Below are 13,779 nucleotides of genomic sequence, written 5' to 3'. Positions count from 1 at the left end.
ATCAATATTAAAGATAGAGGTAAAAAAGGCATTAAATGTTTGTGCTTTATGAACATCCCTGTTTGTGAGGTGTCTTAACTTGTCAAGTAATGAGCCAATGTTCTCTGGTGCTCCTTTTGCTCTTAAAAAAGCGCTTTGTTGTCCCCCATGGTACTAGCCAGCATCAACCCTAACTGAGCCTTGACTACACAAATTTTCTCCCTACAATGGCAAACAATGTCTCTGTAGTTCTTCCACATTTCCTGACCTTAATTCTAATGTCAGTACACTTTCTTTTTCCACCTAAGCTCATGAAGAAGATACCTGCTCAGCTGGGCCAGCCTTAATCTCCACTTGCTTGACTTCTGACACATTGGAATTGCCCTGCTTCTTTGCTCTTTAGATGTGACTCTTAAAAGTGACCAGCACTGATGGATGCCAGCATCTTCAAAAGCAGATTCCTGGGACGTCTTGCAAACTAGTTCCCTGAGCATCCTGAAGCCTGCTGTCCCCATATCTAGCACTGAATTTTTGGTGGCAGTTGTTTTCCTGTCACCAAAGATTTGAAACTCAGCTGCTTTGTGGTCCTTGTGGCCAAAGATGGCTGCTAACTGCCACTTCGCTGGCAAGACTCTCTCTGTTTACAAGTAACAAATCTAGGAGGGCACCTTTCCTAGTGAGCTCCCTTAGTAATCTGGACCTATTTATATCAGTTATATGATATTCCCAGTTAACAGCTGGGAAGTCGAAGTCATCCGTAAGGACAAGGGCAACTGTTCTAGAGATATCCATTAATTAATTGTGAAGTAATTCATTGGTGTTGTCATCCTGGTTGGATGATCTAAATAGATTATTGCAACAATATACATTTTATTTGCTTTCCCCTTAATCCTTACCGAGAGGCTCTCAACTGTGTAATTGCCAAAAGTGAGTGCCATACAATCCAACTCTGTTACATACAGTGACACCCTCTGCTTCACCTGCAATTAAAGGACTCTTCCCCCTTACAGCCATTACTGTATTACTGTTGAGGATGCATTCCTCCTGAAGAGGATGACAGGAGTTCAGTAGAGAAGCAATTTTTCAAAAAATAAAATAATTTTAATGTAATAGAGAGGAAAATGAGGGATTGGTGCTGGGAGCAATACTATTTAACATCTTTGTAGGCAACATGGACAGTGGGATTGAGTGTACCCTCAGCAAGTTTGTGGATGACAGCAAGCTGAGTGGTGCAGTTGACATGCTAGAGGGAAGGGATGCTATCCAGAGGGACCTGGACAGGCTTGAGTTGAGCCCATGTCAACCTCATGAAGTTCAACAAGGCTAAGTGCAAAGTCCTGCACTTGGATTGGGGCAATCTCAAGCACGAGTATAGGCTAGTCAGAGAATGTTTTGAAAGCTGCACTGAAGAGAAAGATTTGGGGGTGTTGAGTGAGGAAAGACTTAACATGAACCAGCAATGTGCACTTGCAGCCCAAAAGGCCAACCATATCCTGAGTTACATGAAGAGAAGCATGGCAAGCAGGTTGAGGGAGGTGATTCTGCCCCTCTGCACTTGTGGGACCCCACCTGGAGTACTGTGTCCAGTTCTGGACTCCCCAACACAAGACATCGAGCTGTTGGAGTGGGTCCAGAGGAGGGCAATGAAGATGATTGGAGGGCTGAAGCACCTCCCCTACAAGGACAGTCTAAGAGAGCTGGGGCTCTTCAGCCTAGAGAATAGAAGGCTCTGGGGGGACCTAATAGCGGCCTTTCAGCACATGAAGAGGGCCTATAGGAAAGCTGAGGAGGGAGATTTTGTAAGGCCATGTAGTGACAGGATGGGGGGAAATGGCTTTAAATTGGAAGAGGGTAGATTTAGACTAGATATTAGGAAGAAATTCTTTACTGTGAGGGTGGTGAGACACTGGAACAGCGAGGTTGTGGATGCCCCCATCCTGGAGGCGTTCAAGGCCAGGCTGGATGAGGCTTTGAGCAACCTGGTCTAGAGGGAGGTGTCCTTGCCTACAGCAGAGAGTTGGAACAAGATGGTCTTAAAGGTCCCTTCCAACTCAAACCGTTCTGTGATTATTTGAAAAGCGTGCGCCACTTAAATCCAGGGATAGCCTATATGATGGCAGAATGGAGAGAGCTTGCGAGTAGTATCATCAAGAGTTTCAGCTGAAGGAGACATTGTTCTTTGAGTGCATTTCTGTTCTGGAAAATCTCAACTGTCTTACCTTCAACTGATGTAAATGTTCTTATCTGAGAATTTTTGTATTCTGTTGATAAATCTTTACATTACTGTATCCCTCAGATGCATAGAACTCAGTCAGTTGTGACAGACAAAAATGGAGAAATGGTTGTACAGAGGATGGTATTAAACGATCACCAGAACTCCAAAGTATGGACTTGACATAGCAAAGTGTTGCTGTTTGTCATGAACGCTGCTCAGAACCGTATTTTTGCCTAGATTTAAAAAAAAAAAACATGTTAGTTTATTCCATGTTGTGATGGAAGGATCAGGTACAGAGGAAAAATACACCTTAATTACAGTTGCAAGACATCCATTTTCTATTTTTAATTTTCTTTGACCCTTTCATTTTTTTATGCTACGAACTTTTGCAGTTTTACTGTTTCCTTATATGTCAGATTATGTAGCATTTTGTTTCTGACTTTTTCATAGATGTAAGCACAAGAGCATCATTCCTTCTCTCCCTGGGGATACAGATTTTGTTTTAATGAACTGCATTGATGATTTCCTTGACAGAAAAAATAGAAACAACATGGAAGGAGAATGCCAGCTACTCTGTTTTATTCCAAGCCTATTTTTATTTTATTTTAGGAATAGTCCTTGGAAGTCTACGTCAGCTGTGGGTCATGTAACAGGGAATTGATGTGTCTGTGTTGAGTTCAAGTCATCATATTTTGCAGTGCTAGAGCAGTGCCTGTATATGAAATACCAAGCTTGTTTCTTTCAGATGTGGGCTTGATGCATTATTCACTTCTGCAATAGCTATACTAATGGAGAGTTTGGAAGATTGGCTACATGGTAGTTGATTTTCATTTGTCCTGTGCTCCAGGAGTAAAGTAATAATTTGTTAGTCCATAATTCTAATTTTTTTTTCTCCATTCTTAGGTGGATTGTAGACATGGAAGGTGCTCCAGGAACGCTATATGAAGGGGAGAAATTTCAACTTCTATTTAAGTTCAGTAGCCGATATCCTTTTGATTCGCCTCAGGTATTTGTTTTCTTCCTTCCTGCTTAATTCTACCTCTAAGTAATAGTTGTGTGGCACATGCTGAATATTAATACCGTCTGTATATCCTGATGTGAGGTTTAGTTGTTTCAATTTATGTTGAACATATTGTGCAGATGCTTTTTTTCTAGAAACAAGTCTTCAGTGAAGTGTAGTGCCTACTGCAGTCCACTTGGCCTCATGGGAGACGAAAGTATGGTGTACTCTTGAGGTTTCTTTATTTACATAATATGAAAGAGCAACACAGAATAGTAGGAAGGTTCCTTTTGCTGCAGCACAGGAGTGAATGACAAACAACTCTTTTGTCTCCTCTCCTCTTCTGCTTCTAGTTCCTTTTTAAACCTCTTTCACTTTCTCTACTGCCATTGTTAATATGGCTGTCAAAATGCTGTTAATGTGGTAGGAATTCGCATAAATAGCTGGCATCTTTGAGAGGTCTGCAAATCTAGTGATTATAACTAAGGTGTGAGCTACTGCTTTCACGGCAACATTAAGAACTGGAGGGGCAGCATTACTACTAGGGTGCAGAATGAACTCTGTACTTCCATCTGTCCGTTACCTGAGAGGAATCTTACAAATCATGGTTTGTAGGAGGGAAGTAGGTGTTCAGCTATCACTTCAGCTCTTTGGAGAATGAAAGTAGAAACAAGAGTGCTTTAGTTCTGGCCTGTTTCAGCTCAGTTTGAAGAGTTGTCTCTGCTTTTCTCGTGGTTATTGAAGCTCCAGCAAGGAGCTGCGAGAGTCACTTAAAGTGTAAAAATACACGTCTTTAAGTATTAAGGTAAAAACTAGAATGCTGACTCTCCAGTCTCACGTTTTAAGGAACAAACTGGGACATTCCCGTCTGCATTTCATCAGGTTTGCGGTAAGCTACTCAAAGGTGATCCACAAGACCCACTTTGTTTTGATTCCAAGTATGTACTCCTTATCCAACATGTGACTGCGTGCAAATTATTGTAAAACAGCAATCTAGATCAGTATATAGCGACAGATGTATTTATTTGTAAGCATAAAAGGCAATTAAGAATTTAAGTACCGGATATTTAGTTGTAATGGCTGGGATTTCCATCATGCTGCTGTACAATAATTTCATTGTCTGTTTTAAAGCTCTTGATTTATAGTTCTTTCTCCTATAAATCTACTTCCTCTGAACTGACAGTTTACATTTCTGCTGTTTAATCCCTTGATTGTTTACTGCCTTAAATGAATGTTGTCTGCTATAGCGTGCGTGCTTTTACTTACTAGTATGCCTAGTTCTGGTTTTCCTGTAAAATGAAAACGTTAGGTAGAAATTAAACACATTACAAAGTTATGAAGGTAAGCTTTTCTGTGCATAAGAAATACCAGATAAAGACTTAGGAAAGATCATTCTGCATCCATTTTTTTCTGCTGCCATAAAAAAAAAATTGCATGTCATTTGGTAAATAGGTTAAGCTTTCTCACCTCAGGTTCTTTTGTGGTTAAGGTGAAACTTCTTTCTGGTAGTCAGTAATGAGATGGGGTGTGTGTGCATGTACATAAACTTAGGAAATTCTTAAGAGGCTGCTGGATGTTGTGATTTGAGTGGTAGAGATTTATTATGTCATTTTGGAAAAGATTACAGTGCTTATGTTGGATAAGGAGCTCAGGAGGATAATGCTGCTGTGAGGATTTTGTTTTTTACTCCCTTCCCATTGGTCCTGTGCTGACCATGTGTTTTTGTCAAACTTACTGTAAGGGCAGTAATTGTCAAAATTGATTTTCCAACCTTTATGTTCTCCTTTAATAGAGAGGAGCTGAGGTTCTCAGTGCTGTTCTCTGTTGTTCACTTATGTTAAATAAAAGAAAATTCCATTGAAAATAACAATTTAAAATATTTCCTATGTGGTAATGTACTGTGGTTGTAAGAGTCCTTCATGTTATAGCTAAGAGGATTAAAACTCAAAAAGAGTTTTCTCCAGTTTACATCGTATTGTGTCCATAGAAATACTAATTCCAGAATCTAACTTTCTGGCTACGCATCTGTATTCCTTAGGATATAAAAGACTGAGGTTGCAAGATTTAAAAACTTTAGTTTGATATATTTACACTGTTGCTTTTATATATTTTTTTGTTTTGTAGCTATTCATAAGAACTGCATTTAGCCATTTATGCAACTTTATCTTCACTAGCTAACAAGGCTTCTGTCATTTCATTTTACATTTTGACTAATAGCTCAAAAAATGAATGAATATAATATGGTATGTTGCATTATTTATTGTAAATGAAAATGTCAGAACCCACTTTTTTCCAAAAGCTGTGTAGTTTTATTTAAAAGCTGGACAATAAATTACGTTTGTCTATTTTTTTTTTTTTAGGTCATGTTTACCGGTGACAATATTCCTGTTCATCCACATGTTTATAGCAATGGTCATATCTGTTTGTCCATTCTAACAGAAGACTGGTCTCCAGCTCTCTCAGTGCAATCTGTTTGTCTTAGCATTATTAGCATGCTTTCCAGCTGCAAAGAAAAGGTATGAGTTTTTTTTATCATGGAGTCCCTGGCTTGGGTTGGAAGGTACCTTAAAGGTCATCTAGTTCCAGCCCCTTTGCGATGGCAGAGTTCCATCTCCTGCTGATTTTAGCACCACTGGAGTAGAATAAATGAAAATTATTAGTTTTCTACTTTGCGAAGTAAGACTTTTGTTTCTGAAATTCTGAAATAGGGAAACGTGCTATATCTAAATTTCTGCTATTGAAAAGTATTAAGCTAGAACTGCAAACTAAATAGTGCAGTAAGTACTTCATAACTTTTTTTTATGGTAACCTTGTTTGTATATCGTTTTTGGAGAAGCATGAAGAGAATGCTTCTGCTGTACTAACTCATTACAGTAACACGGAAAGTTAAATTCTTGCAATTCTGTTAACATTGTTTGTCTCTAAAGGCAATGCAAAAATGACTGCTGAAATGTCTTTTTTGCAGATGTCTAAGATTTTGCAGTTGTACTTTTTTACTGACCTTGATCGCTTTTATTTGAGAAGAGTAAATGATCCTAGGCTGCCTTTTTGGTCATAAATGAGTGAAGCTCAGACTTTTCTTGTAAAAGAGGTTGCTCTTTTACTCTTGACCATTAGTTTTGGAATGGAATTTCTGTGGAAGTTAATTTGGTCAGAGCCTGTACATCTGTGCTTTCCCATCGTGCGTATTTAACACATCCCAAACAGTCCTAGTCACGTGATTTTGGTAGAAAACTACCCCAAATTGCTTTGTTATATCCTCTGCCTCTGAGTTTGCCCAGTGATGACACTTATGAGGAAAACCGAAGAATATGAAATATTGATCAGATGTATATATTTGTTTGATGGCAGCTTAACCAAAGTTCATTTTCGCACATTCCAAGCTGAGATTTATGGGTGTGAACTGGACCTAATATATAATGATTAGATAAAAAACTCCAAAGGAGTTTTTTTTTCTTTTCTCTTCAGTCAAAAGCTGTTCCTTTCTCATGGGCTCTCCTCTTTCTTTATTTATGCTTCCTAACAGCCATGTATTCCTAACCCCAATCTTTATTCAGGCTATTTGGAATTTTTCATGGAACCTTAGCTTGGATTTTTTCCAATAAGAACCATTACCTAGATTTCTCTTGCAAGAGGGCTGTCCCTATTTGCTATCTTACTCTCACTATATTCACGTAATAACCTTTCATAAACTTCTTAAATAGTTCAAGTATTTACTATATGGGGATTGTTTGATTATTTGTAGGTCTTTTCTTCTGTTGCAGAGGCGACCTCCAGATAACTCATTTTATGTAAGAACATGTAACAAGAATCCAAAGAAAACAAAATGGTGGTATCATGGTAAGTATTTCACTGGGACCAGGAATTTTGAAGGTTTTATTATAATGAAGACAATCAAAATATAGGATTGGAGGACAAATGTATTGAGAGTCTTCAACTCATTAATTTCAGAAGTTTATAAAAATACTGTTTCTCAGATACTTGCTGTGAATTTTGTGAATTTCTCTATATTTCATTTTAATAATTCCCAACTGAAATTTAAACAGCACAGATTAATATGTTTAAAATTGGTGGACTAAATTTGAATAATAGTTCTTGTAAATTGAATCAGTCCATGACAGGTCTTAAGTTTTAGGCGGAGGAAATCCTTGATTAAACTAAGTGTAGCTCTTTTTTTTCTTTTAATGGCGGTAATGCTTTTAAATCTTTATCTGCAGTAAAAGTACACTTAGATGTTTATAACAACCACATTTTTTTCGGTTAATTCCACTGTCTGTCAGAATTTTCAGTGTGAGACAGTTTGCTGACTTAAAGACTCTTAGGAACTTACAGTTGGAAGTGTAGTAATAAGATTTTACATGTACAGGATAAATACTTGTGTACTAAAATTGCTTTTTATAATGCTATAGTGTCTGTAGTGCTAGTGTTGTGGTGGTGGTGGTGGTTTTTCCCTTGCCATCTGCTCTGTATCAGACTTTATGCTGTGTGGTTTCTTTATTCTGCTTCAACATTTGTCATCTTCTTCCCAGAGCTGGGGTTGGCTGTATGTGCTAGTTCTGTCTGGTCCAGAACAGAAAGAAAGGCAGGATGGGAGGGACAGAGATAGGCTGTGCTTTCCTTTTCTCTTCTCATGTTGGCCAGTATGCTTTTGGCTTTCACTAGGAAAACACTATCAAACAGTCATTATGAGAAGCCTTTGTCTTTGGGAAAGAACAGAAAATAGTGTATGCTTAGATGGTGCAGGGAGGAGCTGGTCTTACCTTTAACTGAAGCCTCCATCATAAGATACTGATTTTTCTGCTGTCTCCCCACCCCAGGGAATGTTCTGTTCCATATGTGAAGTGAGATCAGGTAGTTTGAGATAGCAGGGAGACAATGCTGCTTTCGTGCGTAAATTCTTAAAAACCCAGAGATACCTTAACAATAAATGTTTGAATTTCATAATACTTGCTGATGCTCATGGTTTTTTTGATAAATGGAAGTGGAACAGAATGAAACTGTGTTACTCATGATACTCTGATAGTCTCTCTAAAACAAGTTGACTTCAATCACAGTAAGACCAGTGCTGTATGTCATAGGGTTAACAAGTATTTAAGAGCCTTGGGACTGCTTATCACATGGTTGTAAATAATGCTGTTGACTCCAATAATAATGATACTCTTTCTCTGCAGGGATAATAGGCTGGATTTTTCATCTTCGCTAGATTATTCAGTACTCACTTTCTCTTCTGTTTTCTCACTCTTGCAATGTCTGTGGTGCTTAATTATTTTGAGTTTGCTTTCTCTTTATTGGTAATTTTGGGAGAACAATTAAGTACTATTTTAATTTGCTAGTTATTTCTAAAGAGAAATGAAGTTAAGTTTCATTTATTGGCTATATCCTGTAATTAAAATATGTACTGTTTACTTTGGATTGGTACTATAGTCATCTCCTTTTGTTTGGGAATTGAAGTTCTTTCAAGGAGAGCAGATACTACTTCTGTTTCTTATTCATGAAATTTGAATTAAATAAGCAAAGGATGAAATGAGTACGGAAAAATATGGTTAATTGACTCTGAAAGTTTCTATGTAATTGTGACTCAAAAAAATCAAGCTTCTTATATTCTACTGAACAAATCATTTAATTACTTCAAAATAGTTACTCAGTTGTTGTTTTCTGAAAGTCAGAAAACCTGCTAGGTCAGAGTAACCTAGAAAAGCAAGCTAAGAGATGAGAGAAAACAAGTCAGTTCATCTGAATAACTTACTGTTTTGCTTCATGATATTTTCATTTTTTACTTCCTTTATAGTTACTAATTACAGAGATCACAGTTAAGCTTATTGAGCTTCCAATCCTTTTAGATTCTTACATTAACAAAGTAAAACCTGCTAATGTCTGTTAGACAAAAATTGTTATTTCATCCCTGCCCCAACAAAGCAACTTATTCCATAAAGTTATAGGTCCTTATTTGTTACAAAGTCAATGCCCTCTTTCAAAACTCCTGCTTCCTCTTAATAATGATCTCTTCGACAACTAAAAAACCTTCTAGATTATCTACCATACTCAACACCTCCTTCAACTGTACATTGAATTTCACACTGACTTTCTCAGAGTTGGTCGTGCTGTGTCAAAGAGGATCTTCCAGATAAGGTTTCCATAGCCATCCAGGCTGAAATTGGTTTCATAAAGCTGTTGTTTATTCTTTTGCGTTGTCAAGAAGTAGAATTTGATAGGGGGAGAAAGATATGCAGCAATGGTGCTTGTTTTCAGTCAGCACTTCCTTACTACTTTGTTTTTTGATTTTTTTGTTTTAGGAAGTGTTTTCCCTGGTATTTCTTCTAAACGTTTAGTACACTGTTTAAACACCTCTTCTATCTCTCTTCCATTCTTACCCATTTTTTTTTCTTGACAATTTTTTATTCCTTGCCCTCTTAATAAAACAAAGGCTTTTTTTTTTTTTCATATGTAATAGTATTGAGGACATAGTGTTTCCCAGTGAGAATGTAGAATTGTTTGCTGCTGTTTTTACTTTTCACGGATTTAGTAATGTGTACTATCAGTATGGCTACCTTTTCTGTGTGTGCAAGGTTACAAGTAAGTGCATTAAAAATTACCAGGCAGTAAGTTTGCTTTCTGTTACCAAGCTTAATATCTCCTGTTACCAGTTGCAAATATTCTGCAACTTGATGTGTGAAATAAAAGGTTTAAATGGGTAAGTTTTCACAGGCAAATATTTATATTTAAATATTAAAGCATAATGCAGAAACGTCTGGCATAGAATGCTTTTTTAATAGGTCCAGTCAGTTCTTAGAATTTGGTGAATATAAATTACTAAAACTTTAAATGTGTATTACAGTAGTGATCTATTGCTTTTGCATGATTTGATCAGCTATAGTTTGTATTGATTCTTGAGAAATACAAAAAGCGTTGAGATTGGAGGCATCTGGATAAACTGACTCTGCTGACACTTCCCGATATATATATTCCTTATGAAAGGATTTCTCAATCTCGTAAATGGATGTAGGACTTCTATTACTTCAAGGGAGGCAAAATGTTAAGCATATTTGGTATTTCATTTTCCTAGTGATTGACTTTCTAAATATTGAATATGCTAATTATTGTCCTTTAATTGACAACTTGCCAATACTAATATGCTTGAGATTGTGTGTATAGTATTTCAGAGATTTTATATTTTATATTCTCATCTCTCTTTCTTGAGTCACTATTGAACAAAATTCTGAACTTATTCACTTGGTGTGTTTCCACTGCATCTTAATTTCTATGCCAGGAATTGCTTCTGCCTACAGCACCTTGCTAATTTGGACTTAGAATGCTTATATATTTTCTGTAAATACTCTTCTTTTTTTTTTTTATTTTAAAGATGACACATGTTGATGCCACCATTTTGTGATCCTCGTAGCAGAAGATAGTCCTACTGAGAAAATGAGCACTTTGATCATTCAGTCTTTGAACTTTAACCTTTGACTGGAAGTGACCTATAGGCAAAGAAGACTACTTCCTTTGACTGCATTTTTACTAGTGTGCATTCTGGGCGCATGTTGATCGCTGGTTCAGTCCATGCAACTGACATGCTTTTATTAGTCATACAGTATTAATGCAGGTGTCCAGAAATGTCAGAATAATTCCATTATTTTTATTTTAAGCTTTTGGAAGAATTCCAGGTCTTCATATATTGTGCAATAACACTGAACTCCTTGGCGGTTTTGGTGCATCCATTGCCGGCAATGGACATTGTACCAGGGAAAGGTTTTGCTCCTGCCACAAAAAGATTGATGTGTAATAGAGCTTAGGAAAGTTTCAGATATTTGAATTATAAGCAAGGGATCTACCTTTACCTTAAAAGCCACCCCATTCTTTTGTATTTGGATTCTATGCACTGTGATCACAAAACTAGCAGCATGAGTTAACATGCTTAGCTGAAGGACTGTAATAAGATCATTGCATATTTATTAAATTGTTTGTCTGCTGTCAAATTGTTTTGACGTGGAAGGTTTTTCAAGTGACATTGGCAGGGAGGTACAATGTTATCCCTATGGTGAAATAAAACTACTTTTTGTATATAGTTATTCATATCTCTGAAGCAAAGGTATGAGTAATTTAGGGTATGAATGATTTAATCAAGAATTTATTTTGGAGATAGGAGAGGATGGCAGTGATATAACTGAACTTGCTGCAGTCCATAATTGGGCTTGTAATTTGTACTTTAGAGCTTTTTCCAAATAGATTGCACACTGTTCTTTCCTGCTAGCCATCAGCATGAGCCCTACTGCCTACACCAATATTTCATTTATTTATGTGTTTGAAAGAAATCCATATAACATTTTTGTTTGCATTCACTGTTTCTTTTGTTGTTGTATGTCATGTTTGAATGTTACAGAACAATATTTTGATTGAAAAGCTTTGTCAGAAGATATTTTCATGTAAATTATTTCTTTACCTTGTAAGCATCATCTTGTCTTTTAATCCTGTACTATAAAAAGAAAAAAAAATACATTTTTGACAGAGGCTTAATGTTTTGACAAAAAAGTGTGGACCTTCTTATTTAAGTTTAAACTAAAGTATATTTTCTTAACTTGCTTGTTCCTCACAACCATACTGTTTTGTTTTGTTTTCCCTCCAGGCTTTTACTTCACCCCTCCCTCCCCCCTGCCCCAAAAAAAGAAAAAAAGAAAAAAAAAAAACAGATGAGAAAGCCTAAAACCAGATTGATGTATTTTCTATGGAGCAACATTTTATTGAAATAATAGATAGTTGTTCTCACCACTCTGTAATATTTTGATACTACAATTAGGTTATCTTTTTAGGAAGCACTTTTATAAACTTAATACCTTTACACGTATGCAAAATTTCTATGACTTTTTTTTTTTACTGTTGCCTTATTGTTGCACTCAAAAATAAAGAATCAAGTGGTCAATACGTGAATGTTTAGATGAAGTAACTACTTGATTTTAAAAAAAACAAGCAGAAAATCAACAGTGACATAACCCAGAATGAATAACTACAAAAACAAACAAAATTGGCTGATAGTACTGAATTTTCTAACTGCTGTATAATAACTGACAAATTTTATAGCCTTGTACATACTTCTCTCTGTTATCTAATGTTTAAAACATTTTTAAAAATCATAAAAGCGTAACTCAGGGTGGATAGAGTTCAAATGGATTTGCTTTGGAGAAGTTTTGTACAGCGATTTAATTATTGATATTGTCAGTAAAGCGAGGCTACAATATACTTCAGGAACTGCTATTTTTTCTACTGTATTGAAGATATCTCTTGGCCTTTAAAACTAAATGGTAAAATCTAGCTTTGGAATATAAATTTGATGTGTATATATACTTTCACAAAGAGCCTTTAAAATCGAGAATTCAGATTCTTTTAAGAGCCAAAAATAATCATTTTAAGCAAATTAAATAGTTGTGCTCCTAACTTTTTATTTAGATAAATTTTATTGCTTTAAGTTAATCAAATCTGTTATTTTTGGAAATGTTTCATATGAATGAGCAGTGATCTGCATATTTAATCTGTATATTCTTGTTAACTGCTCACTATTATTGATTGAAAGGATTGTCACATCTTTGAGAAATTCATGTATTTTCATCCAACTGGTTCACGTAACGGATCCTTTCAGATAGTCCACAGTGAAGAGATCTTATTTTGATACAAGGTAATGTGTCTGAAGAAATGGTTAAAATGCATCTTCTCAGATACTTAAATCTTTTCATATGTTGGATTGCCGTTCTACAATACATGATTTCAAAGAAGCTTTATGACATACTGTATGTATTTTGTTGAAGATGCGCGTTGTAATGCAAAGCATTATATGGTTTTTTGTTCTATGCTATCACATGGACTACAGTGAAGTTAACTAAATTTGTGCTGCTCTTTAATGAAATCCTCTGTAATAAGAGAAAAAGAAATCCAAGGTAGATTAGAAGAGAATTTACCTCAAGTCTTTTAGTTTACAGTAGAAATGCATTCATTGGTTCTCTTGTAGATCTATTGATAAGTTCTCCTATATACAGAGGGCAAGGACAAGGCCTATATACCACTCGAGCCCTCAAAATAATGCAACTATTCTGACAATACTATGATGCTCTGAAAGGGGGCTTAAATTAGATGAAGGTGGTGCCATCCTTTCCATAGGGTGACCCTGTGTATGTAACTTTCATTCAGAATTTCTCTCATGAAATGGTTACAGAATTGGCTTGAAATTATCTTGCTTTTAATTTGTGTCAATGTTAATGTTGTTAAACACTTTGTTTTTGTGTTTAGTGTCTTTATACTATAACACAATAAATTCTTGTTTTAAAATAGATTACTACCCTTGAATATAAGTACGTGTGGACCTTTTCATGGTGGAGTGCAGAAGCATTGTTCATTACATTCAGCTGCTCTTGAGACAAAGCTGTCAATACTTCCAAAAAGCTGTGATGGATATCCAGGAAGAGATTTCTGTAGTACTGAGGTGTCTCCTCTTTCCTCCAGACAACATCTGTTGCAAAGCTGATATCTTTAGAAAACAAAACAAAAACCTAAGATATAATAAATTATCAGGTAGAGCTGTGAGATTACTTTCCATTTCTCA

The 13,779-nt window shown here is 36.1% G+C and overlaps 1 protein-coding gene across 5 annotated transcripts in view; it reads left to right on the top strand.

Moving 5' to 3' along the window:
• The window catches only part of UBE2W (ubiquitin conjugating enzyme E2 W), a 35,253-nt gene extending 21,730 nt beyond the window's left edge, over nucleotides 1-13,523 (top strand). For all 5 annotated transcript variants that reach the window (XM_021386862.1, XM_021386861.1, XM_021386863.1 and 2 more), the window contains exons 3-6: nucleotides 3,098-3,200; nucleotides 5,555-5,710; nucleotides 6,959-7,034; nucleotides 10,555-13,523. In XM_021386862.1, the coding sequence (XP_021242537.1) occupies nucleotides 3,098-3,200; nucleotides 5,555-5,710; nucleotides 6,959-7,034; nucleotides 10,555-10,568 (349 nt within the window). In that variant the 3' untranslated portion in view covers nucleotides 10,569-13,523. The remainder of the gene's footprint in view (nucleotides 1-3,097; nucleotides 3,201-5,554; nucleotides 5,711-6,958; nucleotides 7,035-10,554) is intronic.

Source organism: Numida meleagris, chromosome 2 (assembly GCF_002078875.1).
Source record: "Numida meleagris isolate 19003 breed g44 Domestic line chromosome 2, NumMel1.0, whole genome shotgun sequence".
Classification (NCBI taxonomy): Eukaryota; Metazoa; Chordata; class Aves; order Galliformes; family Numididae; genus Numida; species Numida meleagris.
The sequence above is the reverse complement of the archived record's forward strand: the minus strand, read 5'-3'. Positions and strand labels throughout refer to the sequence as shown.